General features: G+C 54.0%; 2 protein-coding genes across 4 annotated transcripts; both read left to right on the top strand.

The window, feature by feature from the left end:
- Nucleotides 1–778: 778 nt before the first annotated feature.
- IBSP (integrin binding sialoprotein) lies at nucleotides 779–5,753 on the top strand. Of its 3 annotated transcripts, XM_005444514.3 has the most exons (7): nucleotides 779–848; nucleotides 1,941–2,005; nucleotides 2,086–2,136; nucleotides 2,247–2,318; nucleotides 2,508–2,564; nucleotides 4,588–4,689; nucleotides 5,008–5,753. In XM_005444514.3, exons 2-7 carry the CDS (start codon nucleotides 1,952–1,954, stop codon nucleotides 5,575–5,577), a joined length of 906 nt encoding a protein of 301 aa, XP_005444571.1. In that variant the 5' UTR covers nucleotides 779–848; nucleotides 1,941–1,951; the 3' UTR covers nucleotides 5,578–5,753. The 3 variants fall into 3 exon arrangements, with proteins under 3 accessions (XP_005444571.1, XP_055582145.1, XP_027668854.1); XM_055726170.1 differs by lacking the exon at nucleotides 2,086–2,136; XM_027813053.2 differs by lacking the exon at nucleotides 4,588–4,689.
- A 2,098-nt stretch (nucleotides 5,754–7,851) lies between these two features.
- Nucleotides 7,852–13,711, top strand: MEPE (matrix extracellular phosphoglycoprotein). Its single transcript, XM_055709017.1, has 5 exons — nucleotides 7,852–7,950; nucleotides 8,623–8,753; nucleotides 10,358–10,411; nucleotides 11,149–11,241; nucleotides 11,352–13,711. Exons 2-5 carry the CDS (start codon nucleotides 8,700–8,702, stop codon nucleotides 13,311–13,313), a joined length of 2,163 nt encoding a protein of 720 aa, XP_055564992.1. The 5' UTR covers nucleotides 7,852–7,950; nucleotides 8,623–8,699; the 3' UTR covers nucleotides 13,314–13,711.
- Nucleotides 13,712–25,285: the final 11,574 nt, after the last annotated feature.

Raw genomic sequence — 25,285 nt, 5'->3', positions numbered from 1 at the left:
TATCCTACCACCAAGGTCTCCGCTGAGCTTTGGGTAGCCATGGGAATGGTGTTTGGGCATTTTTTTTTTTCCCCCCAGGCAGTTATTCTGCTTTGCTGGGGACATGTGCGGAGCCATCAGATTTCAGCTGGGGAATATCTGGGTTTGGAGACCAGGGTCCAGGCTGGTCCCTGTGTGGGTCTGCGTGGTTCTGGGGGCACGAGGAACAATGCAGACATGCATTTTGTAGCATCACTGTGGCAGAAATGGCTCTCTTAGAGGGCTAATGGGGACTGATGACACCTGTACCTGAGTCCCCTTTGCTTTCCCTGCCCTTCCCAAGGCCAGTTTCACCTCTGCAGGCAGCCTGGAGAGAGACTTGTTTGGATTTAGTCTTTTTTTTTTGCCTAACGGCTATGCACAAATGACTGTGGAACCAGGCCTTTGAGGTTGGTCTTTTTTGTCTTCTTGAAAAAACAGCGACAGAATTTCCCAAAAAGGGAGGTAGACACCCCTCGAGAACAGATTTCCCAATATTTATTTTAATTTAAATCCAGAGTGTTATTATACCCTTTGGCCTCCTGGCCATTCCGCTGAGGCCAGACCCTCAATTAAGCGGCACGGTGCAAACCTCCCTGGGTTTGGCAGCGGTGTGGGGCACTATGTTTGTGCACCAAATCTGCCGGTGTTGAAGTTTGGGGTTTTTCTGGCACATGCTGGCGGGCTGGCGTCACTCTGAGCAGGGCGGTGACTGCCTGGGGCGGGGGGGGGGGGGGGGCGCAAAAATAGACCTTATATCCCGGCAGGGCAGCAGCAGGAGGAAATCTGTGCCTGCTGACTCTGTGGGTAGCCGTTGGTGCCGTGGTGGGGTAAGCTTACTGCTGCTTTTCCCAGCTGGGTTGTGCATTGCCATCCGCTTTTTGCAGGGAGGTGGAGGGGCTCAGCTTGCTGGTGGGGCTGGAGGATGCTTGCAGCCCTTTTCTGGATCTGTGGCTTCATGAAGCACTTGAGGGGATGAGCATCCAGAGCCTCGCAGCATGGCCAGGGAAGTTAGCTTGTGGTCAGCTTGTTTTCTAGGCTGAGCTAAACAAAGGTGAGGAAACATCAAGTACAGATAAATATAATAACGACTCCCCCCAAACCTCAGCACAGCTGATGGTGGGTTTAGCTGGGGGACGGGTAGGAAAAAGGAAAGTTAGTGGGCCTGACTGAGCCTAGGGGGATGTCAGGAGCATCCCTCCCTGCAGGGAGGCTGAGGTGCTGCGGGAAGGGTCGGGCGTGCTCCTTGCTGAGGCCAGGACGGAGAAGGGCAGGCCAGGTTTTGATGCTCAGGGGCTGCAGCTTGGACCTGCCCAGAGCCAAACCTTCTCCCTGGATATGCCTAAGGGGGACCCTTGCGTTGGTGCCTTGCCACGGCTATTTTTGTCGCTTACAGACTGTAGAAGCCGATTATATTCATCTATTTGCTGATTTATTTATCCTGAATGAGGTTAAACCCTCTGTGGTGTAGTTCCCAGGGGCGTTGCTCCCTGGGCAGAGTCCGAGCAGGTTGCAGGGCTGTGGGAGGGCGGCTGCAGTGGGCAGTGCTCCCACCGGCTGCTCCTGTCGCATCGCCGGCAGGGGTTGGGTTTTGCTACTCACTTGCAGGCAATGGGGAAGCGGGAGTGAGTAGCCCCACTCAGGGAAAGCAACGAGTCTGCTACTGGATGAAACTCACTCTGCTGGTATTTTGTGGCTCCTTGCAAAACCAAAATGTATTCATGGAAATTGAGGCAGATCTTTCAAAGAAAAAAGAAAGACTTGGGTCTCTGGAGGGGTTGGGTGACCCCAGCGAGAGGTGGCTGGAGGTTGGCCTTTCTGGTTGCCGGATACCCATGTGGACAGATACATCTGTATGGTTTGGGTAATGACGGTGCTTTCTTGCTGCAAAGCAAACCCTTGCCATGTTTCGCTGTTCCTAGAGAAAGCAGCCATGAGGACTGCCCTGGTCTTCGCCTGCCTGGTGGGGATGGCGTGCGCCTTCTCGGTGAGTGCCGGGCAGCGGGGGGACTCCCCGGCTGTGCCGGGGCTGGTGTGGGGTGCATGCCAACCCAGCCTTTCCCCCAGGTCAAGAGCTGGCTGCGGCGAGCCAAATCAGACGACTCGGAAGAAAATGCGGTAGGGTCTCCCCCCACCCTGTGTACCCAGCCCCACGCAATGCTGGCCTTGAGGACAAGGACGTTTTGGTACCCAGCCCCCAGACTGAGGTTTCCCCCTTCTCCCTGTAGGTATTCAAGAACAGGCAGCGGTATTACCTGTACAGATACGCCTATGTGCATCCCCCGCAGCGATGGTACCAGGTGGGTGCTTCAGAGGCGTTGCTGATGCTTCACTGCCCACCAGATGCAGAGATACTGGCCCAAATGAGATGGGAGCATGGTCTGCTCCCCATCTGCCACTGGCCTGCAGGGCTGGGCTCAGACCGTCACGCTCGTGACACCGATGGAGACCTGCCAGCCCGCCTATGGCTTGGTTTTCCCTCTCCTTAGGGCAGTGACTCATCGGAGGAAGAAGGGGACGGCTCTGAGGACGAGGAGGAAGGGGGGGTGAGTACGGCAAACCAACAGCCTGCAAAACAAATACAAGAATTTAGGAACTTTCTTTGGTTTTGTAGTCTCTGCTCATTAGCATTTGTGGCTGCTGACCGCCCACAGCCTTGCACCCTGGATGCAACTGGATTTTCTACTCTGGGCTTTATTTATTATTTTTGGTGTTGTATACTTTTTCCTTTTTCTTCTTTTTTAAAGAAGATGGGTGGAGGATGCACCAAACAACCCTGAGGCAAACTTTCCAGGTTTCCATTTTCAGTGGCTCAGAAAGGAGCAGAACGGGCCAAAGGGCAGAAACAGGGAGGCTCACACGCCAGGCAAACGGCACTGTTAGGGGCTCCTCTTACCTCCCCCTTTCAGGATGCATTGCCCCCATAGTGCTGATAAAATTGCTGTGGAAAACAGGGTTATGTTCTGCACGTGTGTGTGCAGAGGGACACAAACTGATGCTGTATTGGGAAATGCATGTTTGTACCAGCCAAGCCGTTAACGCTTCTCCGGTCTTCTGGGGCAATGCGAGCTTGGGCACCACTGTGTTTGTGAGAGTCATCCAGCTCCAAATTTAAATTCCAGGGATCACAAAGGTCTCTTGTGCCTCACCAGGCTGCGAATGCTCAAAAATAATCCAGTAGTCTCAAGGCACACAGGTGCTTTCAGACAGGGATACAGCATGCTTGGAAACCTATGTGTCAGGTCTAATCACGTCTCTCTTTTTTTTCTTTCTTTCATTTTTTTTTTTTAATTAACTGAATGCTAATTTCAGGGATCTTTTTTAACAGGGGTATAAGCCTGGGCATCTGGTCTTAAAATCCCCTTTGGAGTCCCACCTGGGGCTGGGGTGCAGCACGGGGTGGCCCCTGTCCCCCAGACCTGGCATCTCCCTGCAATTTGCCCCTTTCTGCCTGTTGCTCTCCCCTACCACTACAATCACTAGGGATAACTGAGTAGTGGGATGAGACAGCCAAAGGGGGAATTTCGTTCCTGAGGAAGAAATTAAGTGATATGCAGGAATGCAGCTGCTGTTTGGGGGTGCCCCTTTTGTTTCAAGGGCACCAGAGCAGTGGTGGTTCCCAGGCAGGGATGCTGCGTGCCTTCATGGGCAGGGGGTGGTCAGCAAGATAAATCATGATTAAAGGCCCCAAGGTCAGTTGTAGATACGTAAAGAGCACCATGGTACTGGCTGCTAGATGGGGGGCACTGCTCCCATCGGCACAGCCAGCTGCACCGTGTAATTTGATGATTTCTGCAGCGGAGAGGAAAAACAGCCTGGGTTTTCTCTGGCATCAGTTGCACCTATATTTTAAGTGTCTGAAGTTGGCCCAAAATGCCAGAGTGACCATCCTTGGTCTTGGTGCATGAGCTGCAGGGATTGCCCAGGGCAGGGACAGTAGCAGCCCTCTGTCTCCCTGCCCCAGCTAGGTTCATCTGCTGGTGGCAAGGTGCTTCTCCCAGGCTAGGGACACAGTGAGCTGCCCCACCAGTTCTTCAGTGGTTGCTCCAGGCTCTGCTGGCATTTGGGCTATTCATTGCCTTTTTATAACTGCGTGGGCTGCCACGCACCCTGCTGAGAGACCCGCTGTGCTGCATGGTCTCTGGGGCCAGGCAGTGTTGATGGCTCATTGCTGGTGGGCTTTGGGCTCAGGACTGGCTTTGAGCTGTCACGCTCTCACCAGCTGTCTACACCTGCTGCATAGTGTGTTCGCATGCAGTGCGCCGGTGGCTTGCTTTGTTTCTTGGAAACTGGGAGAGGAAACTTCAAACGCAAATCTTTAGATGCTTTGTAAAGCAAAATGTGTAGCCAGAATGGGAACACCCGACTCCAGCCACCACCACTTAATTGCATGGCTCAGGCTGCCCTGCTGCAGCTTCTCAATTTCAGCCTGGGGCGAGACCCGTGGGAAAGCAGGAGATTAGGAGCAGCGCTCAAATGCCGTCTGGGGATGTTGCATGCCCCTTTCGTTGCTGGGAGGGTTGCCCTCCACTTCTGCTGCTGACCACCTGCCCTGTCCTGCCCCTGCAGGAGGCATCGCATGCTGGCACCGAGGCAGCTGGCCACCCCACTGGAGCAGCCCCTGGGGGCAGCCAGGGTGGGCTGGGAGGAGACATCACATCCCCCCAGCAGGTGTGGTTTGGGGGGTTGGAGGGGAGCAGCCATGGAGGAGGGAGGGCATGTATGCTCACTGCATGGTTGCTTGCACCCATGGCATGCTCTGCGTCCCATTTCTGTTTGAAGTTCTGCTGTGCAAGGTGCCCCCAGCTGGGCAAAGCTCTGGTCATTAGCCCAGTGGGAGGGTCTGAAGGGGCACCCCAAAAAGGCATCCTTGCCATGCAAGGTGCTGGGGGGATGCTCGGCTGTGCACACACCTTCCCCATGCCACATCACTGAAAAGCTGCCACCCCCTAACACCGAGCTAATGCTGTGTTATTTTCCCCCTGCCAGGGCAAGGGCTGCCAAGGGCCTCTGAAGGGGGGCAGGGACAGTGCTGCCGGTAAGGGGGGTGACTCTGAAAATGAAGACAGTGACGAGAATGAGGAGGAGGAGGAGGAAGAAGAAGAAGCTGAGTACGAGAATGGTGTTAATGGCACAAGCACTAACACCACGGAGGGGGCAGATGGATCTCCTGGCAATGGCACTGCAGTGGTTGAGGAGGGCACTGGTGTGGCTGAGGAGGAGGAGGAGGAAGAAGAAGAAGAGGAGGAAGAGGAGGAAGAAGAGGAAGAAACCGAAGCCACCACCATTGCCAGCACCACTGATGAAGAGAGGCTGTCCCAGGCAACGACCACGGGAGATGGGGGACCCACAGATGCCACCACAGCTGGGGAGCAGTGGGAGTATGATGTGACAGCCGGGGGCCATGGCCGGGGGGACGAAGGCACCACTGACAGCATCTATGGAGAGCAGGATGAGTACACCCGTGGGGACAGCTACCGGGCCTACGAGGACGAGTACGGCTACTACAAGGGGCATGGCTATGATGTGTACGGGCAGGATTACTACTACAGCCAGTGAGCGGCCAGCGGGACAGCCCCTGTGGTGCCCCCCATCTGCCCCATCCCACTCAGGAACATGCATCCAAAGGCTCCCTGCAGCCCCTGCATACCAGAGGAGACACCAGATGGCTTGCAGGGCGCACCAGCTCTGTCCCAGGCTTCTTTTTTGTATCTCACAAAGTGAAATGAAATAAAGCAACCGAACTGAGCTCGCTGGTGATGAAAGGTTTGCTACTGAATGTGCTGGGATCAGCAGGGCAGCATGGTGCTTGGTGGGCTGAGGGGCTACAGGTGCTCGTGCTACTCAGGGTTACATTTCTTTATTCCAGCTCAGATGCACACAAAAGGAGGGAGGAACAGAAAAGCTAACTAGGAAAGCCCCTGTAGAGTCCCCTGAAAAATGGAAGGGCATTTTTAGGGTCACTGCTAATTTGACGTTAGAGTTGACGTGAATTTGCAATATGTGGGTGACAATAACTTTACCACATCTTCCACTCCTCAGTAGCATGTTTCCCGTGGCCTGACCACGCACCAGAAAACAGTAATAATTATAGAGGCATTGATTTTTCTTTCCATGCATCGCTAGCTGCAGATGTACACCCTTGTAATGACAGCTTTTCTTCTGCATCCCTGCACCAGGAATATGGGTCCCACTGAGGCTGGGCACCTCAGACATTTTTCAGACACCAATGCTGCAGCCCCAAATGGTCCACATCTCTCCCAGCCACATGGCCTTATTTCCAGGGCAAGGTAGGGCTGTCACAGTGACAGCAGCATGCCAACTCACCTTCTGCACCAGAGATGGGAATGCCTGGCTTGCAGTCCTCAGGATCCATGCCCAGAGTCACGTCCCCACGGGAGCATGGCCCTGGGCAATTGGGGGTCAGCACCAGGGATGGGGAAGGACCAAATCCTGCTGAGTTCTGGGAAGGTGCCCCCATTTATGCAAAGTGATGTTCCTCACGCATGGGTTACAGTAGGTACTGTGCTGTCCTCACATTCCTGGAAAGGAAACCCGTGTTCAGCTCCTGATATAGGTCCAACTGCAAAATAAATTTCTATTCTCGCAGCAGGAAGCTTCCGGCCGCTGTACAAAACCACCTCTGTGTGCCAAAGTCGAGCTGCAGCTGATGGGGTGGTAGGGGGTGCTGCCTGCAGGGTGGGCACCCCAGGGCCAAATCCCTGTGGTGGCGCTGGCACGTGCTCGTGACCAGCAGGGAGGACACAAGAGCCCCATCATCTGTATCCCCAGGGGGTGCCCAAAGACGTCAGGGAACCAGTACAGACAAAGGGCCCTGGCACTGCCAGGGGCTGGGTCTTGCTCCCACAGGGTGTGCAGCCCAGTCCCATGTGCGTCAGCCCCCCCAGGCACCCGGCCAGGGCTCTGCCTCCCTGAACCAGGGTGCACCAGCTGGCTGCTCTGAGACCCACAGGCAGCATCTGGCTCTGGCACCCTGGGAAGGGGGAAAGGGCAAGTTTCCTCCTGGCTCCGAGATTTGTTCCCACCTGAGACTGGCTCCTGATGGTTTAAGCATTTCTGGTGTTAAGGCATGGTCGTGCCTGCTCCCAGGGTTTGGGTCGGGACGGGGTGGTGGGTGGAATGGGAGCATTTGTCACTATCACCACAGTGAGTGGCTGAGCCAGGCTGGCCGCAGGAGGGGGACCCCCCAGCCCCGGCCATGTGGTGCATAGGTGACCAGCAATACCACCAAAGCTAGAAGAGGGCAGGAGGAGAGTATGTACGTCATGCACATCCTCGTAGCACCTTCCCGCAGCAAAAGTGGGCTCGAAGGGACCTGTGCAAGCAGTGCATGAAAAAACTCTGGTTTTTTTCTCTCTTTTTTTACTACACTTGTATTTTGCACTTGTTCGGTGAGGGCTGAGGTTGAAACCCACAAAGCAAGTGCCAGAAGTTACGGTGTGGCAGCAGCTCTCAGCTTGGCCAGTGCTGCCCTATGGTGCTGGTGGTGGCCATGACCAGGCTGGGCTCAGTGTATTGCCCTTCCCTCTCTGCAGCCCTGCCGACTTTCCCATGTTGGTCACGGTGAGCACGCGTGACCCCCTGCACCCCCTCTTATCAATAACTGGGCTGGATGTGTGCCACCTTAAGATCTGCGCTAATCATCGAGCAATTTCGCCTTCAGAACAGATATTTATAAACCATGCTTTCTGTTTATCCAGCCAGGTGGAACATTTGATAGCTGACTTCCACCACAAACACATTTTTAGCTGGAAATTACTCCCCCTGGTTATCTGCGGGTGCTGCCAGCCCTGACAAATGTCCCTGGGCAGGAGCTGATTGGCTCCACGCGCCTGGGGCCAACTTTAAATTTCAGCAAAGTGGGCACAGCCTCCACGGTCTGCTGCTGGGACCTGCTTCCGACAGCGACAGGTAACCCTCTTACTTAGTTTGCCTGTCCTATCTCTTCCCAGCCCTCTGGCTCTGCTCTCCCTGAGCAGGGCATCTCCTGCTTTCACACTGGGCAAGCTGCGGTGGGGACGGGGTGACGGCCTGAGCCTTGGCTGCGCACGTCTCTGCGTCGGGCTCTCTGGAGCCTGTGTTGCTTTGTACTGCTGCTCCTCGTGCATGAATTTCCCTCCAATGTTTTCTGTACCAACGCTTGCATGGCTGAATATAGTCTCCAGGCTGGACCTGCGAGCCCAAGCCAGAGTGGATGGGTGAGATGAGAACTGTTAGCCAACAGAGCTATTGTCTCCTGCCATTTAGCAGTGCTATTGAAAACAGCATGTGCGTTCCTCAGTTCGGGCTTACAACTGCATGGCTTAGCCTGCAGCGGTTTTGGTGGTCATTTACTGCAAATAAGCTGCTTTGACAGAGTTAAGAAGCTTTAATACCTGGTGTTGGAATGCTGCTGGCTGGGTATGTGTCCTTACCTTGCTGCCATATGCTCACGGTGAGAGCATCGCCTTTGCTGCAAGGAGTGCAGAAAGGCAGAGTGATGCCAAGGGCCACCTCAAAGGCTGGGGAAAGCCAGGGTTGCTGGATAGCCCCACTGCCATGGGGGCTTTGGGACAGCAGGAGCTTTTGTGTTGCTGCTGACAGGGACTGTTAGGGACCGCAAGTCCCAGGAAGACGAACTCCAGTGGCACTTCACTTTCTGCTAGCAGGAACTGTCCAAGATGCAAACAGCCCTCATGTGCCTGTGTCTGCTCAGCTTGGCCTTCTCGACACCTGTGAGTATGGCTCTCCCCAGCTTCCCAGCGTGCCACCAGAAGCGCAGGGTATACACCCAGTGCACACTGGCACGCTTTCAGCAGCAGGAAAACACGAGTTGTACTTGCATGTAGCATCTCTGGAGCTTGGGGTGGGGAGGGCTGTTGAGGTGCAGAGGTGAACCCAGCAGGAAAAATATACATCACCACTGAGGTGCCTGAGCAAGTCCCTTTAATTTAGCAGTTTGGGCACTGTGCTAGGGCCGGTCTGGCTTGCTGTAACTCTTTGCCTTGATTTCTGTGGATCTGGGATCTGCCCAGAGCCTTTGGCCTGGGAATAACCTGAGTGGAGCCTCAGGAAGGGAGGCATGGGGACGATGCTCACCTGACCCATGAGGGTAACAGGGGTCGGAGGGGCACCTGCAATTATATTCCAGCTCTCCTAATGCAGAATTTGGACAGATATAACTGAAACAAAGAGTAAACTAAGATAAATGTAATAGCAGCCACTTTTGTCCTGCATAACTGTTGTCCAACATAATAAATACATAGCTAGGGTGAAAATCTGCTCCTAGTGAAGGCTTGCTTTTCTGGCAGAGTAAAGAGGAGGGAAATCATATCTTCCCTGATGTGGGAAGCCCTGACACAGGGCCCAGCTGTGTGTCCTTTAGCCCTCAAGTCAAGCTTGTACAACTGGGTCTGTCGCAGGGCAGCACGGTGGGGAGAGGCAATAAATCAGCACAGATTTCCTTTTCAGATAGGGGCACAGAAGACAGCCAGTTAATACCCTGCTGCAAAACCGGGGATGTAATCTGGCCTTTGACGTTTTTCATAAACAATGGAATAACCTGGGAATATTCAATACTCTGGGGCACATTTCTGCCTCTTTCAGCTGGGCTTGGGGCACTTCAGTGGCTGATTTTGCTGAGATCGGAGCAGGGTTCCCTCCATGGGGCTGTCTCCCACTCTGGCACATAAGGAATACTCTGAACTGGCCTGGTAGGGCTCACAGGATGCTCTCACCTCCAGGTCCCACATCTCTGAGGGATGCACTGGCCAATACATCCCCAAAACTGCCAGGATAATCAGGGGAAGCTGGATGCTTGCAAGCATGTACAGAAATGCCTGTGAGGGCACAGGCATTACTGCTCAGTTGCCCAGTAAACACTGGGAATCCCCAGCAGGTAACCAGCTCCAGGCTCCCATCTCAGTCAGATCCCAGCCATGAGTTGGAGCATTGCAGTGTGAGCAGTGGCGCTCTGTATTAAAACTGCTCTGCAATAAAAGTACTCTGCAGCAGAATCCCGTAAAAGTATTTGCAAACAAACAATATCCTAGTGGAAGCAGCATGCAATGCAAGCATGCTGTAGTGGAATTTGCAATACTTTTCAGACCCTTTAAATGGGCTTTTGACTTTTCCTAATGGCTGACGTTAAGCCGGCACTCTGGGTAGTGCTGGGATTTTTTTGGCTTATCAACAGTTTTTCCACCCTTCCCTGGACGCTGTGGTGTGCCCACCATGGGGCACATGGCTGGCGGTAGGCATTGGCATTGGCATTGGCAGCCACCTGCATGCCAGGGCAGCGCTGGGCTGCTCAGCTCTCATTTTGTTTTGTTGTCCGCAGGTGCCGCCGCCACTGCCTGGAAGAACTGCTGGGAACTGTGTGGGACAGCACCGGGTATGTCCCCCCCCTGCCCTATCCAGACCCCACAGGGTGCCCTGCGCCAGGGCCACAGGGAGAAAAAGCCACTTGGGGAGGGCAGCCCCAGTGAGCCATGGAAAAAGAGATCAGCAGCCCCCTCACATCTGAGCAGCCCTTACAAAGAGCAGGGGAGGGGAAAGGTGGGACCTGCTCAGGGGAGAGAAAGGCTTCCCCCCACCAGCTGCTCCTCTGCCCCTGCCCAGCCCCGGAGCAAGAATTCTTTATGTACCAACAGGTGAGGTTATAAAAGTCCCAGGTCCAGCTTCTATGGAGTTTTTTTTCAAAGTGTATCAGTGTAAAATGCATCAGTAGCAACATTCAGATGAGTAGATGGAAGAAAATGCTTGATTTTGCTTACTGGAAGCCATCTGCTGTCCTTCCAGCACTTTGGTTATCATCAGTCCCATCACTTATGTCTGATGGGACCATCAACCAGGGTGTTTATTCAAGCCATAAGCTACCTTGCAAAAAAACCCAGCTGAAACCCCACAGCTCCTGAAAGCCAGCAAAGGTAGAAAATGAACCCAAGGGAAAACCAAACCCCGGAGCCCAGGAGACGAGCACACACGTCCTGCCCAGGTTCCTGCCCACACTGACAGCCACAAGGCAGTGAGTGCTGGTGGGACCCTGCTGCAGTGCCAGGCACAGCAAGGAAATCTGCCATCACATTTAAGAAGAAAATTGTGGGATTTGGTTACTTTCTTCCCCACCAGATACTGCTGAAAGGCTGCAATGCCAAGCATGGCTTCTATGTTTTCAAATATGTCTACTCATTTTCCACACGGAGGAACCAGACGCAGATAAAGGTGAGGAGAGGGCCTGGTGGCATTCCAGGACCCGGGCTTGGCTGCAGCACCCCACGCAGCTGGCAGAGGCTGGGGCTGGCCCTGACCTGTCCCCTATGTGTACTGCACAGAAGGAAGAGGCTGACGGCCAGGGCACCATCCCCAGCCACCAGCTGGGTGAGGACGATGCCAGGCAGGGGCCGACAGAACACAGGGTGACCCTGGAGCAAGGTGATGGCGGCAGCACTGACGCAATGGAGAACAGGACCAGCCTCAAGCCTGAAAACCGCAGTGCCCCAGGCACCGGCAGGGATGTTCCCAGTCCTCGCCCGGGCACCAGCACGCGAGCACGCAGTGGTGTCGGCATCGCAGGGGCCACCCCGGCCAGCTCGGAGGGCAGCGGCGACCTGGATTTGGTGGTTGAAGTGGACAATGGTGTTTCCGTTCTCCCCCAGGGCGAACGCCCCAGTGGGGCCGTGGCGGGGAACAGGTCTGGTGTCAGGGGTGAGGACAGGGATGATAGTGCCATTGGGGGGGTTCCAGTGGAGGGGGCCATGACAGCTGGGAGGGAGAGGGCCCCCACTACCAGAAGGGCTGGGGATGAGGGCAGTGGTGAGGCCACTATCCCTGGACAAGGGCAGGAGGGCATCATGCAGAGAACAGGGATGGGAGGTGCTCTCGCCTCCGTCACTGAGAAGATGGAGGATGTCCAGGTTGATGCCGAAGGTGTGGATGAATATGCTTACATCCCTGACTCGGGCAGTGTCACTGTCACCCGTGGTAAGGTAGGCAGTGCAATGGGGGCCACCAGCTTCACCCAGATCTCTCCGGACAAGGATGATGAGGTCAATATCTTCATTGGGAGGGCCAACATCCACGTGGGCGAGCAAGAAACCACCCAGGCCGGTGCCACTGTTGGCAGTGACGATGACGGCATTCCCACTGCGGGAACCAGTAGCCCCCTGCCCAGGCTGGGCGTCACTGTGGCACACACTGGTGATGATGATGGCACCCCTGCTCGCAGGCAGCCTGAAGGACCAGCCACCACAGCCACCTCAGGCCATGGGGGCAGTGTCACCAGCAGCCCCAGGGGTGGCCGTCCCATGGGAGATGATGAGGATGGTGCCACTACCATTGCTGATGGAGAAGAACCGGTGGCTCCTGGCCCCTGGAGGGTCACTGGTAGTGTCATTACCATCCCCACGGGGGCTGGCATCCATAGGAATGGCGACGATGAGGTGAGAGGTGAGGGGCAGAGGTTTGAGGGGAGGCCAGGGCGCCTGTCTGTCACCACCCCCCGCCAGGGGGGTGAGGAGATGGCTGCCACTGTCTCAGCCAAGGGGGCCAGCATCCGCCTGGGCACCACCATTGCCTCCCCTGGGGTGAGTGAGGGGGACTGCACCACTGCCCTGGGGACAGCTGGTGGCCGCAAAGCAGGCAAGAGCACTGTGGCCGGGAGAGGGGGGAGTGGGGAAGCAGGGCCAGCCACCCTCCAGCCCCACAGGGAAGCACGGCCCAGGGTGGGGGTGAGGGTCCAGCCAGGGGGAGCAGGGCTGGACAAGATGCCCAGGACGGATGAAGTGCCATCCCCACATGGGAAAGCTGGCGGCCGGACACCAAGCAGGGCCCAGACAAGGGCTGGCACCCACGGCGGCAACGCGGGGGGCAGGCTGCAGGGCACCAAGGCAGGGAGCAGCCCCCCTCTGCAGGCAGGGCAAGCCAGGGGCAGCGTGGCAGTGGGTGAAGGCCGGCAGCGGGGGCAAGGCGGCGAGGCTGGGGTGGCGGTGTCCAAGGGTGGCTACCATGGCAGGAGGCTGGGAGCTGGGGGACCGGGTGCATTCGCGGCGCTGAGCCACAGCAGGCAGGTGGACCAGGTGAAGCGTGCAGACGTGCTCCACGTCCGCGAGCGGGCCTTCTACGCCCTCGACGGGGCGGGGGCCGGCCCCTACACCGGCCTCAGGAGCGCCGACAGCAGCCAGTCCTCCGAGGGGGAGCAGGGCAGCCACAGCGACAGCCGACAGACAGGACTGCAGCCCTCGGGGTGGGGAGCCCCGGGGCACCCCCACAGTCGGTGGAGCCGGGGGGCCCTCTGAGGGCCTGCCAGTATCCAACCCGGCGGGCTCCAGCGGTGAAGCTGGGGGTGCCCACATGTCATTGTCCCCCCCCAGCATCCCCGCTGCGGGCGCTGCTCTTGCCTGGGCGAGGGGCACGCCACACGTTGCTGAGGGTCGCGCGGTGCTTTGCAGCCCAGGAGCCAAAAGCCACTGGTTCATGCAATCCTGCTGTTAATTTGAGGGGGACTGCGTCCAGGGCTGCACCAGCGATGCAGGGGTTTGCTGTGCTAGGCAGCCGCGTAACAGCAATCGTACTACATGGCATAGGGTAGTGTTGTTCATGCACTGATGTGAAGCGAGTAAATAAACAGTGAGGAAAAGCCTCTGTCCTCACAGTTTCGCTTCCAGCCTAATGGAGAAATAAAGGCATTTCTGTACCTAAGGCTCTGCTGGCTTTTGTGTTTGCAGTGGGACTTCAGGCAGCTGCTTTGCCATGAGCAGCATGCTGTAGCAGGGCTGGTCCCTGAGCGTGGGGGCATTTCTGGCTCCAGTGCATCCCTGGCCCTGCCATCACTTCTGGGGCTGCAATTTGGCCAACCAGCCCTGCACACCCTTCCCTTGGGGTATCAAACCCCACTGACTCCTGCCCAGGGCCACCCTCCTCCCTGGGTGGTTTGTCCTTTTTGAGGACCCCCCCAGAGCATCATCCCCCTTGGCTCCTCCATCTCCTGCAGCGAGAAATCTGTATCGCACCCTCCAGCACACTGCTGGGGTGCTTGCCAGCCCCACCGGCCCTTCCAGCAGCATCGTGACACCCTGGCCGTGTCACCGCCATTCCCACCGCTGGCTCCTGCACGTGAGCAAGGCTGGGCTTCGTCACACTGGAGCCGTGCCGCCAGTGATGCTCAAAGTTAATAACTGTTTATGCAATTGCAGGTTGCTTTTTCTGTCCAAGAAGCTGCTAAAACAGGCATGCTCAGCAGCAGGCTGGAGCAAACGGCACAGTGGGAGTGGTGCTGAGCCTCACGGGGAGTGGTGCTGCCCTCAGGACAAGTGGGAGAGGACCCCCCACCAGCGCTGCACCCATGTAAGGAGAGGGGGTAGGAGCAGCTACGTCAGCAATGTACCCGCAGAGCACCTGCTCCCCTGCCTCAGATGCAGGGAAGTAGTAGTTCCCATTTCGGGCCGTAAGCTTGCTTCTTAGGGATTGTGCGTGGGTGATTGATGTTGGGACCACCAGGACAAGCATAACACTGTGTATCCCACTGGTGCTATCCGTAGCACCAGCTGTCAGGGCTCTACCTTGCTAGAGCTCATGCTCTCCAGGGGAAAGGATCAAAACCTGCATGTGCCCACTATGCCCCGCAGCAGGGCGTCAGGCCCTGGTGCCTCCAGGGCAGCCGTGCCAGGCAGCCTGGTGCCAGGCAGGGACATGGAGGTTTAAGCAGCCTAGGGCAGGGGGTTGCCTGCAGCTTCCCAGGCGTGGGCCAGCATTCATAAGACCCCCAAAGGTGCAGGGACCTCCTGTGCTGGCCTACCCAGCTCAGAGCAGAAGGGGCCACAGGGCTGCTGGCAGCCGAAGCTGGGTGGTTCACCCCCAGAATGGCCACGGCACGTCACACTCCAAGTCTGGCGGACCACAGCGATGCTCAGGGAGCTCAGGCTTGGTATATGCCGTTGCCTGATAAATGAAAGGGACCGTTCTGGGATCTCACCGCTGGCAGGACTGGGACTGGTGGGTCTGCAGCCCCATAGGGACCCTGGTGTGGTGCCCAGCCACCTCCATCCCCAGTCCTGAGCACATCCTTGTCCACGTCATTAAGCGACATCTATAAGCAAGGCCTGGGCACCATCTAGTGGAATAAAAGGCCTTTTGCTGGAAACATTTTGTGCCTGTTGAATGATGCTCAACTCTGCCTGGTGCTGGGATGGGTACTGCTGCCCTCTTGCCCCTCTGCTTCCCTGAGATCCTGAGAACACTGCCTGAACAGCAAGGTCAGGTATAAAACTGGCTAGTTCAGGTATGAACGGCCTACATTCACAAAGCAGCACTACTTCCTTGCACAGCTGCTGTTAAAGCACATGGAAATTTTTTTTGTGGTGACTGGCTCTACATCCTGGGGCACGCAGCATTTTGAGCATTTTGGCATGCTCACCCTGAGCCCCCTCCTCACCACCACCAAGCTGCGTGGCTCTGCTCTTCCAAAACTCGCTTGCCAAATGGCACAAGGGACCACTGAATGGACAAACTGTGAGTTTCCTGAAGGAAAAATTTAGTCTAGCCCACCTGAAACCAGGACAAAAGGGCTTCCCAGGGCATTGGAGCAAAGTGGAGAGCTGCTTTTCGCTTGCAGCAAAGTCTGAGCTGATGGGCGCTGGCAGGGTGGGAGCTGGCAGGGTTCTCACCACCACCCCTTGCAACCCAGCACCCACAGCAGGCTTGCAGCTGGGCCAAAGGTGGCCACCACGTATAGGAGGTGCTCCTCTGTGGCTTTTTTGCCTTGGCTTTGCTGAGCTGTATATTTTTGGGGAAACTTTGATTTTGACCTTTAATATATATGTCTTTACTTCCTGTTCCCATGTGTTGCTTGGTTTTTTTGCTGAAGGGCAGCAGTGACTTATCAACAGGTGCTTCTTCATGTGGGGACAGCAGAAGCTGTTGCTAAAGTGCTTTATGGTCTCTCATCCCACCCTGTAAGTGAGTGAACCCAAGTGAAGAGCTATATATACACTAGAATACTTTCTGGGGGTACAGAAGCGGAAAGACATTGTCCCTAAAAATCCCAGCTTCCCTTACCAGTACTGACTGGGGGGGCTATGTCCAGGCAAGTATCGGTGGTTGTTTATTCAGGTAAATGTCAAGCTTAGTGGGGGAAAGTGCTATTGTGAGCTATCACTGATTTCTAGAGCCTAAAAGTCATCACAGGTGCGGCAGTGGAAACTCCCCAGGTTTTGCAAAACCAGACTTCTGTTGACATTCCAGCACAGGCAGCAGTACTGGAAAAAGCAGGCACTGCATGAAAAGGGAGTCAGCTCCCCCATGACTCAAGTGAGCCAGATGAGGGGAGGGTGAGCCATGCCCCCTAACTGGGGATTGCCACAGCAGGCCAGTCGGGCAAGGCTCGGGTCAGGTCCTTTCCCCAAAGCACACACAGCTGCAAAGATTTTCCAGTGATGTATCTAGGAGTAGCATCCTTATTAAGGAAACCTGCTGACCCCAGCCTTTGGGTATTCAGCCTCCTGGGGAATCATTTATATCTACCAGGAGGGCAGCAGCTGGCTGTGAATGGCTCCTTGTCCTGAGCACTAGTACCAGCCCCTTTGCAAACTCACACCCAGCCCTGCCTGGGGAGCTGTGGGTATCCAGGCCGCTGGAGTGGGATGGGAGCAGCATCTTGTGCTCCTGGCTGTGGGGCTGGCAGCACTGCAGGTACCAATACGCCAGCAGCGGACTGTGATGTGGGGCTGTATCTCCCTGGGTTTGCTGGGCAGAGAGGAAGCAATGGCCAACATGCCCTGCTCTGCCTTTCCTGGCTCTCCTGCCTAGGGCAGGCTTTTACCTGGGTAGGCTGGGGACTGGGAACTGGCTGACTTGGCAGCACCTTTGCTGTAAAGAGGGGAGCAGGGGAATGACAAAAAAAACCCCAAACCACTAAACCTTTGCTATATGTTTTAAAAATAGCTCTCTCGGTGGTTACTCTTTGTGGCTTTATGCCTTGTGGCTGCATCAGGACTTATACAATGAAGTGAGCTGCTCTGTTGTGTGTGTCTTTAGTATGTTGTGGCTGGACCTTGTGTGGCCGTGGACGCTGCGGATGCCTCGCAGACATCCTTGTGTGCCTGAGCATGTGGGGTGAATTATCACATCTCCTCACCATCATGGTCTGTAATGTGGCCTTGGTCACCTGCCAGGGCTTTGTTAATTGGTGGTGACAATCCTGTAACCCAGGTAATTAGGAACCTGTACCCTGGAGCCACAGGTTAGAGGACTTTGAGCCCTTGGACAAAGAGTGCAAGTGAATGTCGGTGGAGTTCTAGAAAATGGTTATTAACATTCAGCCTGTTTCAGCTCTTAGAGAATATGGAGGCATTTTTATAAAGCAAAAGGCTTTCACCAGCCTCATGTTGTGACTTGTATAGCCCTGCTGAAGCGAGAATTAAACTACCTCTTCTCTGGGGGAGAAAAAAGTGCTTTTTCCCTAGTAAGGTGGGTGTGGAGCGCAGAAAAATTCAGGCTTTTGTGAAACAACAAAAAGCTGGCTGGGGCTTTGATATGCAGCTCCAGGTACTGATATGAAGTTCCCCAACCTTTAGGGGAAATTCCCCTTTTGGGGGCATTTTTTTTTCCACCACTTTTCTCCCCTTGCTAGTGCTCACAACCCTTGGACCAGTCCAGTTCAAAACTTGGAGGTGCACCTGTAGATTTCACGGGGTGTTGCCCCAGCTCAGTGTGGTGCTGAGGCTTGCGGACTTAGTGTGCAGGGCAGCTGTGTGAAGCTGCGGAGTCCCTGGTAAGGTGTTATCTCCTGTGGTGACGGCTGAGGTCCCCTGACCGGGTTGATGGGTGTGCTCTCTGCGGGGAAAGCCACAGCGCGAGTGCAAAAAAAATCCACTGTTGTCTCGGTTATCTCAGCACCCACAGCAGCTGTGGGCAAGCCCTCTCATGCACACCTGTGTTTCACCTCCTGCTAGATGTGCTGGAGAAGCGTGCTGTCCATGGGTCATGCACACGTGGCTGCTTTACATCCCTCTCCCACCCTAAACCTGATCCAAGGACAATTTCTGGGCATGAAAAATGCATGCTTAAGGAAACCAGGAGGGGTGGCAGTCCTACTTGGCTTGCTTTGTAAATAAACATCGTGGGTGTGTAATGTGATAGCACGTATACTTGGCTCCAGCTGGGCTGTTTCTCTATAGCGTGTTGTTTTGGTGTGTGTTCTGGATCAGAAATCTGTAGGCTTGTTTTTGTACCAGCGACTCAACCGCTAAACTGCTTAACCTTCTTTGCAGCCAGCGCCTCGGGAAAGCCCAAAACGAGCAACTCTGACTGAAAACATGAGCTGCAGACTGGCCTGAAAGCTAAAAGAAAGTTGTAATTTACTGGAAGGGAAGGTCCTCTTTAAATTTACAGAAAAGAGAATATATAGAAATCTAACAAAAGCATGTAATGATTGTCTGGCAGGGACCAGGGGATGCTGCTGCGGGAAGCGATGATGTGGATCAGCCATCACATGTTAAACACAGTTTGTTTTGGTCAGGTCATGATCCCACATCCTTGCTGAGGAGCATCTCTTCCTGCAACTGAAACTGCAGAGATGCAGTTAGAAAAGCAAAAGTTCAGCTCAAACTGAAATTGGCCAGAGATGTCAAAAACTACAAGGAAAAGTTCTTCAGGTATGTGAACCAGCAGCAGAAACAGAAGGAAAATATTGGCCCACTGTTGAACAGGAGCGGTGAATTAGTCACCAACAACAAAGCTGGAAAGGCAGAGGTTCTCAACACTTACTTCACCTCTGTCTTTACCAGCTCGTTGGGCCTTGGGAACGAAAGTCCAGGCTGAGGCACACACAGACCCACCGTCAGTGGAGAAAAAGTTGGTATGTGAACTGTTACAGGAACCTGACCCCTACAAATCACTGGGCCGTGACAAGAGCCACCCGGGGGTGTTGAGAGCTGGCTGGTGTCATCATGAGGCTGCTCTCCATAATCTAAGAAGTTGTGGAGATGGGGGGATGTCCCAGAAGACTGGCAGAAGGCTAATGTCACGCATGCCTACAAGAAAGGCTTAAAGGAGTATCCAGGAACTACAGGCCCATCAGTCATACTTTGGTCCCTGGGAAAGTTACGGAACGCATCCTCCAGGGGCCCATCACCAGTCAAATGAAGCACGTGGCTGGGAAAAGCCAGTGCGGATTCACCAAGGGCAAGTGGTGCTGGATGACCCTGATCGCCTGCTACGACAAAGTAACCTGCTCGGTGGATGTGGGGTGAGCGGTGGTCGTTGTCCACCTGGATTTCTCCAAGGTTTTCCATACAGTTTCCCACAGCCTCCTCCCAGAGAACCCTGGGCAAGTGTCCGTGCGGTGGGGGAGAGCTGGGTGACAGGCTGCACCCAGAGGTGGTGGCAAACGGCTCCTCTGCAAACGGGCAGCCTGTCACAAGTGGGGTTCCCCAGGGATCGATATTGGGCCCAAGGGTGTTTCACGTCTTCATAAGCGATCTGGACGGTGGGATCAAGTGCTCCCTGATGAAGTTTGCCGGTGGTACCAAACTGAGTGGGGAAGCGGACGCTTCGGAAGGGAGAGCCACCCTGCAGGAAGGCCTGGATAGGCTGGAAGAGTGGGTAACGAGAACCTTATGAGGTTCAACAAGGACAAGTGTAAGGTCTTGCACCTGGGAAAACATAACCCCGGAGTGCAGGACAGGCCGGGATCTACCCGGCTGGGGAGCGGCTCTGCGGAAAGGGACCGGGGGATCCTGGTGGACACCAAGCTCAGTGCGAGTGAACAGCGCGGCGCTGCGGCAAAGCCAGCCGTCGGGGTGCTGGGCTGCATCGACAAGGGCATCGCCAGCACAGGTAAAGAAGTCACTACCCCCCTCGGTGCTTTGTGAGGCCACACCTGGAATACTGTGTTCAGTTCTGGTCCCCGCTGTACAAGAAAGACGGGGACAGGCTGCAGAGGGTCCAGAGGAGGGGCACAAAGATGACCGGAGGACTGGGAAGGCTGCCGGGTGAGGAAAGGCTGCGAGGACTGGGGTTGTTCAGCCTTGAGAAAAGGCCGCTCAGGGGAGACCTTATCACCGTGTTCCAGTATTTGAAAGGTGACTCCAAAGATGGAGACTCCCTTTTTACAGGGAATCACATGGAAAAGACAAGGGGTAATGGGTACAAGTTACACTTGGGGAGATTCTGGTTGGACACACGAGGAAAACTTTTTGCAGTGAGAACAACAGGAATTGTTCAACCACTGGAATGGTCTCCCCAGAGAAGTGTTGGATTCTCCAGTATTGGACACTTGTAAGATTTGGCTGGACAGGGTGCTGGGCCATCTTGTTTAGACTGTGCTTTTGCCAAGAATGTTGGGACCAGATGATCCTTGAGGTCCCTTCCCATGTGGTATTCTGTGATAGTTTTGTCGCCTACCTTACCCCACCTTTAGCCAAAAGTTACAGACAGAGGAGTTAGCATTGCTGGCTGCAACATACTGCACTGACATGCCTGCAGCCACTAATTCCAGCATTAAACACCTGACTTCTGTCTGAGCTGTGGAGCTTGCTTTGGGAATATATATTAAATGTTTATATGGTTTTCAGTTGGAGCGTTAAGTCCTGAAGGTCAAAGATTTAGCAGTGCAAAGCACCACTGTAAAAAGCAACTTACTCGGCTGAAAGTCAGAGAGGGTTGAATCTGTAAGGATGGAAATAGACACTTGGCTGGAAAGGGGATGCCTGTGCTCATGCAGGATCAGTTGTGCAGCTGAGGAACACACTGGCTTTTGACTTTTGCCCATTTGTTCTATTAGAGCAGCTTGAATGCATACATTAATGGCAGCGAAGCGCTGATCACTGTTGTCTCCTGAGCAAAGTGGGGCTGAGCTGCCTCCCTGCAGGCAGTTGGGGGCACCCCGGAGGGCTGGCAGGAGGTGGCACGTCCCCAAGAGCCTGTGCAGGAATGAGGTGATGCTCCAGCACAGGGTTTGCTGATGTATAGCAGAGGAACAGGATGGGGTGTGCTGGTATGTGTGGAAAACCCCTTGGGAGAAATTGGATAAAATAGTTGCCATTGGCCACGTATTTGAGTGGAGTTTTGGTGACAGCGTGCTGACAGTGTATGCTGTACGGGCCAGTGATAGCGGGGGCACCTTTAGGTAAGTTACAGACATTCAGAGTACTGCGTGAACACCAAGATTTGTGCCACAAACAGCACTTAAGTTTACACTCCACATTTTTTATTCAGATCATACCAAGCTCTGAGGCAGAGCTTGTAAGTTCATTCCCTGAGGATAGTATGTAATTAAGTGATCTGGCTCATGAAAACAAGCTGTGCAGTAGCGTAGATGCTGGCAGACCTGCCCCAGCAGGGACTGTTGCCACAGGCTTGGGCAGAAGGTTGTGCAGCACTGGTGGGGACAGGGTGGTTTGGGGCCATGTTCTTTCCCTGTGCTTCAGCTCTGCCTCTGACTAACCAGCTCTGCCTTTTGGAGTGGATTCCGCTTTCTTATTTTGCTTTCCCTCCCTCCCTTTCCAGCTCAATTTCCTTAGCTACCTGTGCTTCAAGCCTTCTGCCCTGCCAGCCTTCTGACTTTTCTCCTCTATTTGCATTTTTCCCTTTAGGCCTTTTTTCCACTCCTGTTTCTCCAGCCTTGGCTTTCCCATTATGCATTTCCACCCTGGTGTTTAATTTCTCCCTGCTCTGCCTTCTGTCAGTGCTTGCTGCCTCTGTTCCCATCCTCAGTAAACCGGTGCTGGCTTCTTACTCCGACTGTCTAAAATCCCCAGACAAACGGAGGTCAGGGATTCCTTAATGAAATTCCTTAGATATCAATTTTGTGGAATAGTCTTCTGCTTATTCACCTATCTGGTTCTTCTATGCTTCCAAGCGTCATTTTCTGCTTTCTGAAATGAGCCAAAACAGGAGTGAATGGAAGATGCTGTGGGAGACACCCAAGAGATCCAGTGCTGCTGTGGCCTGGCAGACTCCTCAGAGCCTCATTTGCTGCCTGGAAAATATTTCCCTTTATTCCTTTTTGTTATTAATGCCTCTGATTCAAGATCATTAGTGCTAATTAGTTCTTGCTGTAAAATAGTTGCCAGTAAAAAGTAAATAACTGTTATACCGGTGAGAAGTTGGATGCTGAAGACCTGTAGGTTGGTTTGCACAGGTTCAGTCTCCACTTAGCAGGAGGAGGCTTGTGCTACAGATAATGAGGGACCTCAGGCCGGGTTTCCCTGGCTGGGCTCCCTGGGTTTCACAGACAGCTCCCATACACACAGGTTAAGGTATTATGAATGTAAATCACTAACAGGCAGGTATGTTGATCTCCAAGCTAATTGCCTGAAGCAAAGTCGCTTGAGGTGGGTCACAGGCAGCTGATGATTTCATCACCTCATTTGGACCCAGTGACTGTGCTGCTGCCTCCAGGCTTGCATGGGCTTCCTTTGGCGGCTGGAAACCAGCTCTGACACGCGCCTGGGGGTAAGACGGGATGTGCTGTGCAAGAGCTGGGGAACAGCTGCGGCTCTCAGCACTTCCCAGCAATGAGTAAGTCATCCTGGAAGCAGGTGACAGGAAACTCTGCCTTTCTCCTGGGGAAGAAGTGATCTCTGTCACCTCTGCATGCCCTCTCTTGTCACCAGACGTGGCTGTGGTGGGTACCAGATATATTTAATCTGAGATGCTGTGATACGTGAGGTCTAACATGTTCTTGCCCTCTCCCAGCTCCCTGCTTGGGAGGATGTCCCTGCTCCCTGTTGCTGCCCTGCACAGCCCCTCTCTGTAAGCCCTGAGTGCTTCCCTCACTGCCCCTACAAAAGAAAGGGGCTTTTGTGAAGGTGTGCTCGAGGGAGGTAGTTAATTTTTAGCTTCCTGTTCGCTCAACCAGGAGTAAGATTTTAACAGGGAGTGTGCTAGACCAGAGCTGTTTTGCTATTGCTTAACTAGCGCAGCCTGGCTCGGGGCCACTTAAAACAGAAGACCAGACCCCAGAAAAGAGCAGAGCATCAGGCTGGTCACTGGAAAAACAAAACCGGGCCCTTTGAGTGGCTTAAACGTAAAGAAACCTCCCCCAAATTGGTAGGTGGAGGCATTTGTTGGAGCGGGGGCTTGTGTTTCTCCACTCGGGGATGTGGAGGGGAACTGCGGGGCATCCATGCCATCCAGCAGAGCTTTGTGGTGAGAGAGAAGCTTTGAACCTCTCTGCTACAACCGCCAGCCACTGCCTCTGCTTCTCGGGTGGGGAAACCGAGGTGCTGATGCCCCAGGGACTGAGCTCTGTGGCCAGGCACTGTCCTGGGTCGTGCCGTGTGGGCAGTCTGCTCTGGCACACCTAAAGGGAGGGGATTCTAGCTGGGTTTGGCAGCAGCAAGCTATGCACCACACTTCACCCCTGAAAGCCCTGTTCATTTAAAGGAATGAATGCAGCCTGAGAGTTTATGACTAACTAGAATATCAAATTAAGTTAACAAGGTATGCATTGGGACACCAGTGAGATTAAATCTCTGGATTTTTAATGACAGCAATAAAATACTTCTGCCTCATGGTGCAAAAGCCTCACTAGTAGCTGATGTTAGCCTCTGTTTCTCTCCCGTTCAAAGACTATGCTGTCAGGGACAAAGTGACTAGTACGCAACTTTGTCAAGGCCTTATCCAGGGCACCATAAAGGAGAAAGCAAGGGAGTCCATTGCCCGGAATGCTGGGCTCAGGAGGCAGAGCTGTGCAGGGCTCTGGCATGGAATTGTTCTGTCGGGCTGTTCTCAAAACAGCTACTCTGCTTCTCGGACTCTGCAGAAGATTTCCAATAGCCATGAGGACCATGGAAAAGGCTTTTAAGGGCTCAGAGTTGTAGGACATGCAAGGGCACAGGTCAAAAGCTAACCTCTTCAGGGGGAAAATAAAGCCCTGAGGCTCAAGGGCTCAGTGTGGGACAGGTGGGTCTGTGTGCAGGTGACAACCCAAGTACCTAAAGCAGCCACTGTGGTGTGCTTTTCCAGGAGATCAGAAACAGCTGAGAAAAAGGTATTTTACTTATTTTCTGTCTCTTTGATCCTCCACTGTTGCTAACCAAACCCTTGATGTGACTTGTATCAGGAGCAAAATGGTGATTTCTAACCATTTTTGCATGTAGGACATGCATTTCCAAAGTTTGCTGCAGGCTCTGACCCTTAGCAAGGGCCGGTGACCCATCAGCATGCCAAGCACAAGGAGAAGGTTTTGCTTGAGGTATGTGGCATGGCATGCTCTTTTTACCTCCCTTTCTTGTAAAAACTACAAAGGAATTATTATGCGGTATAGGTAGAAAAGTGCTGGTATAATTCAGTTCATATACAGGTATCTACTGAGAGCTACTTGTGTTTTCCTAACACTGCTGGATATTTAGTGTTTGTGTGCTTGAGAGAGACTTGCGGTTGTTCTTGGCCTGTGATGGCATGCTGTCATTAAAGATCCTCAGGAAGGCAAAGCTTGTACTGGAGAGATGTTCTGTTGCTGGTGTGAGCATCTTCCTCTTTCTTTAAAGACAGTGAAGCACTTCTCAGCCTGGAGCCTGCGCTCATTAGGGTGAGCAACAGAGAGCTTTAACCCCCTTTGCTGCAGGAATTGATATACTTACCTTGCTGAAGTGAGAGACAAAACATGATTCATAAGGCACCAGCCTGGCACTGGAGGGCTGCTGGAAAATCCCAGTTTAAAAGCTTTACATGTTACTGAAACAAAGCAGTCTGTCACACTTCTGGATTGCTCAGAATTGGTTTGTATTTCTTTGTGTTTGCTATACAAAGGGGCAGTCTGGACCTCAGCTCCTCCTGATGGTCAGGTTGTTTCTCCAAAACTTGCAGGTGTGCCAGGTGTTTGGTCTGAGAGGTGTGTACCTGCAACAGGCTTCAAGCAAACAGGGCCTGTGGATGGGGGTCATGGGCAAGCAGAGCTCCCCACGTGCTGTGCATGAGGCAGAACCCTTACACAAGCAGAGATATGCAACGGTTGGCTTAAACCACCTCCCTGTGAGTTGGCTGGCCCCGTGATTTGCCTGAAAAATTTCATGTGCCTTTCTCTGTTTGTTTTTCCCAATGGAAAACTCCAAGCCTTTTTGTACACCCTGACAGGCCATGGGGGTGATTGTGATCCTGCAGCAATTCCTGTGATCACGATCAGTGTTGGACAAATGCTAAATCCATGCTGTGCCCGGCACCCCCACTCTTCTCAGACCAGCTTGCCTGTGTTATCCCCTTGGACAGGCGAGGGCTGCATGGCCTGGGTCTTAACAGATACATCCCCTGCTGTCAGCACCCTGCT

This window comes from Falco cherrug, chromosome 1 (assembly GCF_023634085.1).
Source record: "Falco cherrug isolate bFalChe1 chromosome 1, bFalChe1.pri, whole genome shotgun sequence".
Taxonomy (NCBI): Eukaryota; Metazoa; Chordata; class Aves; order Falconiformes; family Falconidae; genus Falco; species Falco cherrug.
Note: the sequence above shows the minus strand (reverse complement) of the source record. Positions and strands in the feature narration are given on the sequence as shown.

What these genes read in the sequence shown, in the direction of transcription:
- IBSP (XM_005444514.3), top strand. Translation starts at nt 1,952, where the DNA reads ATGAGGACTGCCCTGGTCTTCGCCTGCCTGGTGGGGATGGCGTGCGCC. An exon ending in CCCCGCAGCGATGGTACCAG is followed by an intron (nt 2,319 to 2,507) that starts GTGGGTGCTTCA and finishes CCCTCTCCTTAG; the next exon opens with GGCAGTGACTCATCGGAGGA. An exon ending in ACATCACATCCCCCCAGCAG is followed by an intron (nt 4,690 to 5,007) that starts GTGTGGTTTGGG and finishes TCCCCCTGCCAG; the next exon opens with GGCAAGGGCTGCCAAGGGCC.
- MEPE (XM_055709017.1), top strand. Translation starts at nt 8,700, where the DNA reads ATGCAAACAGCCCTCATGTGCCTGTGTCTGCTCAGCTTGGCCTTCTCG. An exon ending in GCTTGGCCTTCTCGACACCT is followed by an intron (nt 8,754 to 10,357) that starts GTGAGTATGGCT and finishes TGTTGTCCGCAG; the next exon opens with GTGCCGCCGCCACTGCCTGG. An exon ending in GGAACCAGACGCAGATAAAG is followed by an intron (nt 11,242 to 11,351) that starts GTGAGGAGAGGG and finishes TGTACTGCACAG; the next exon opens with AAGGAAGAGGCTGACGGCCA.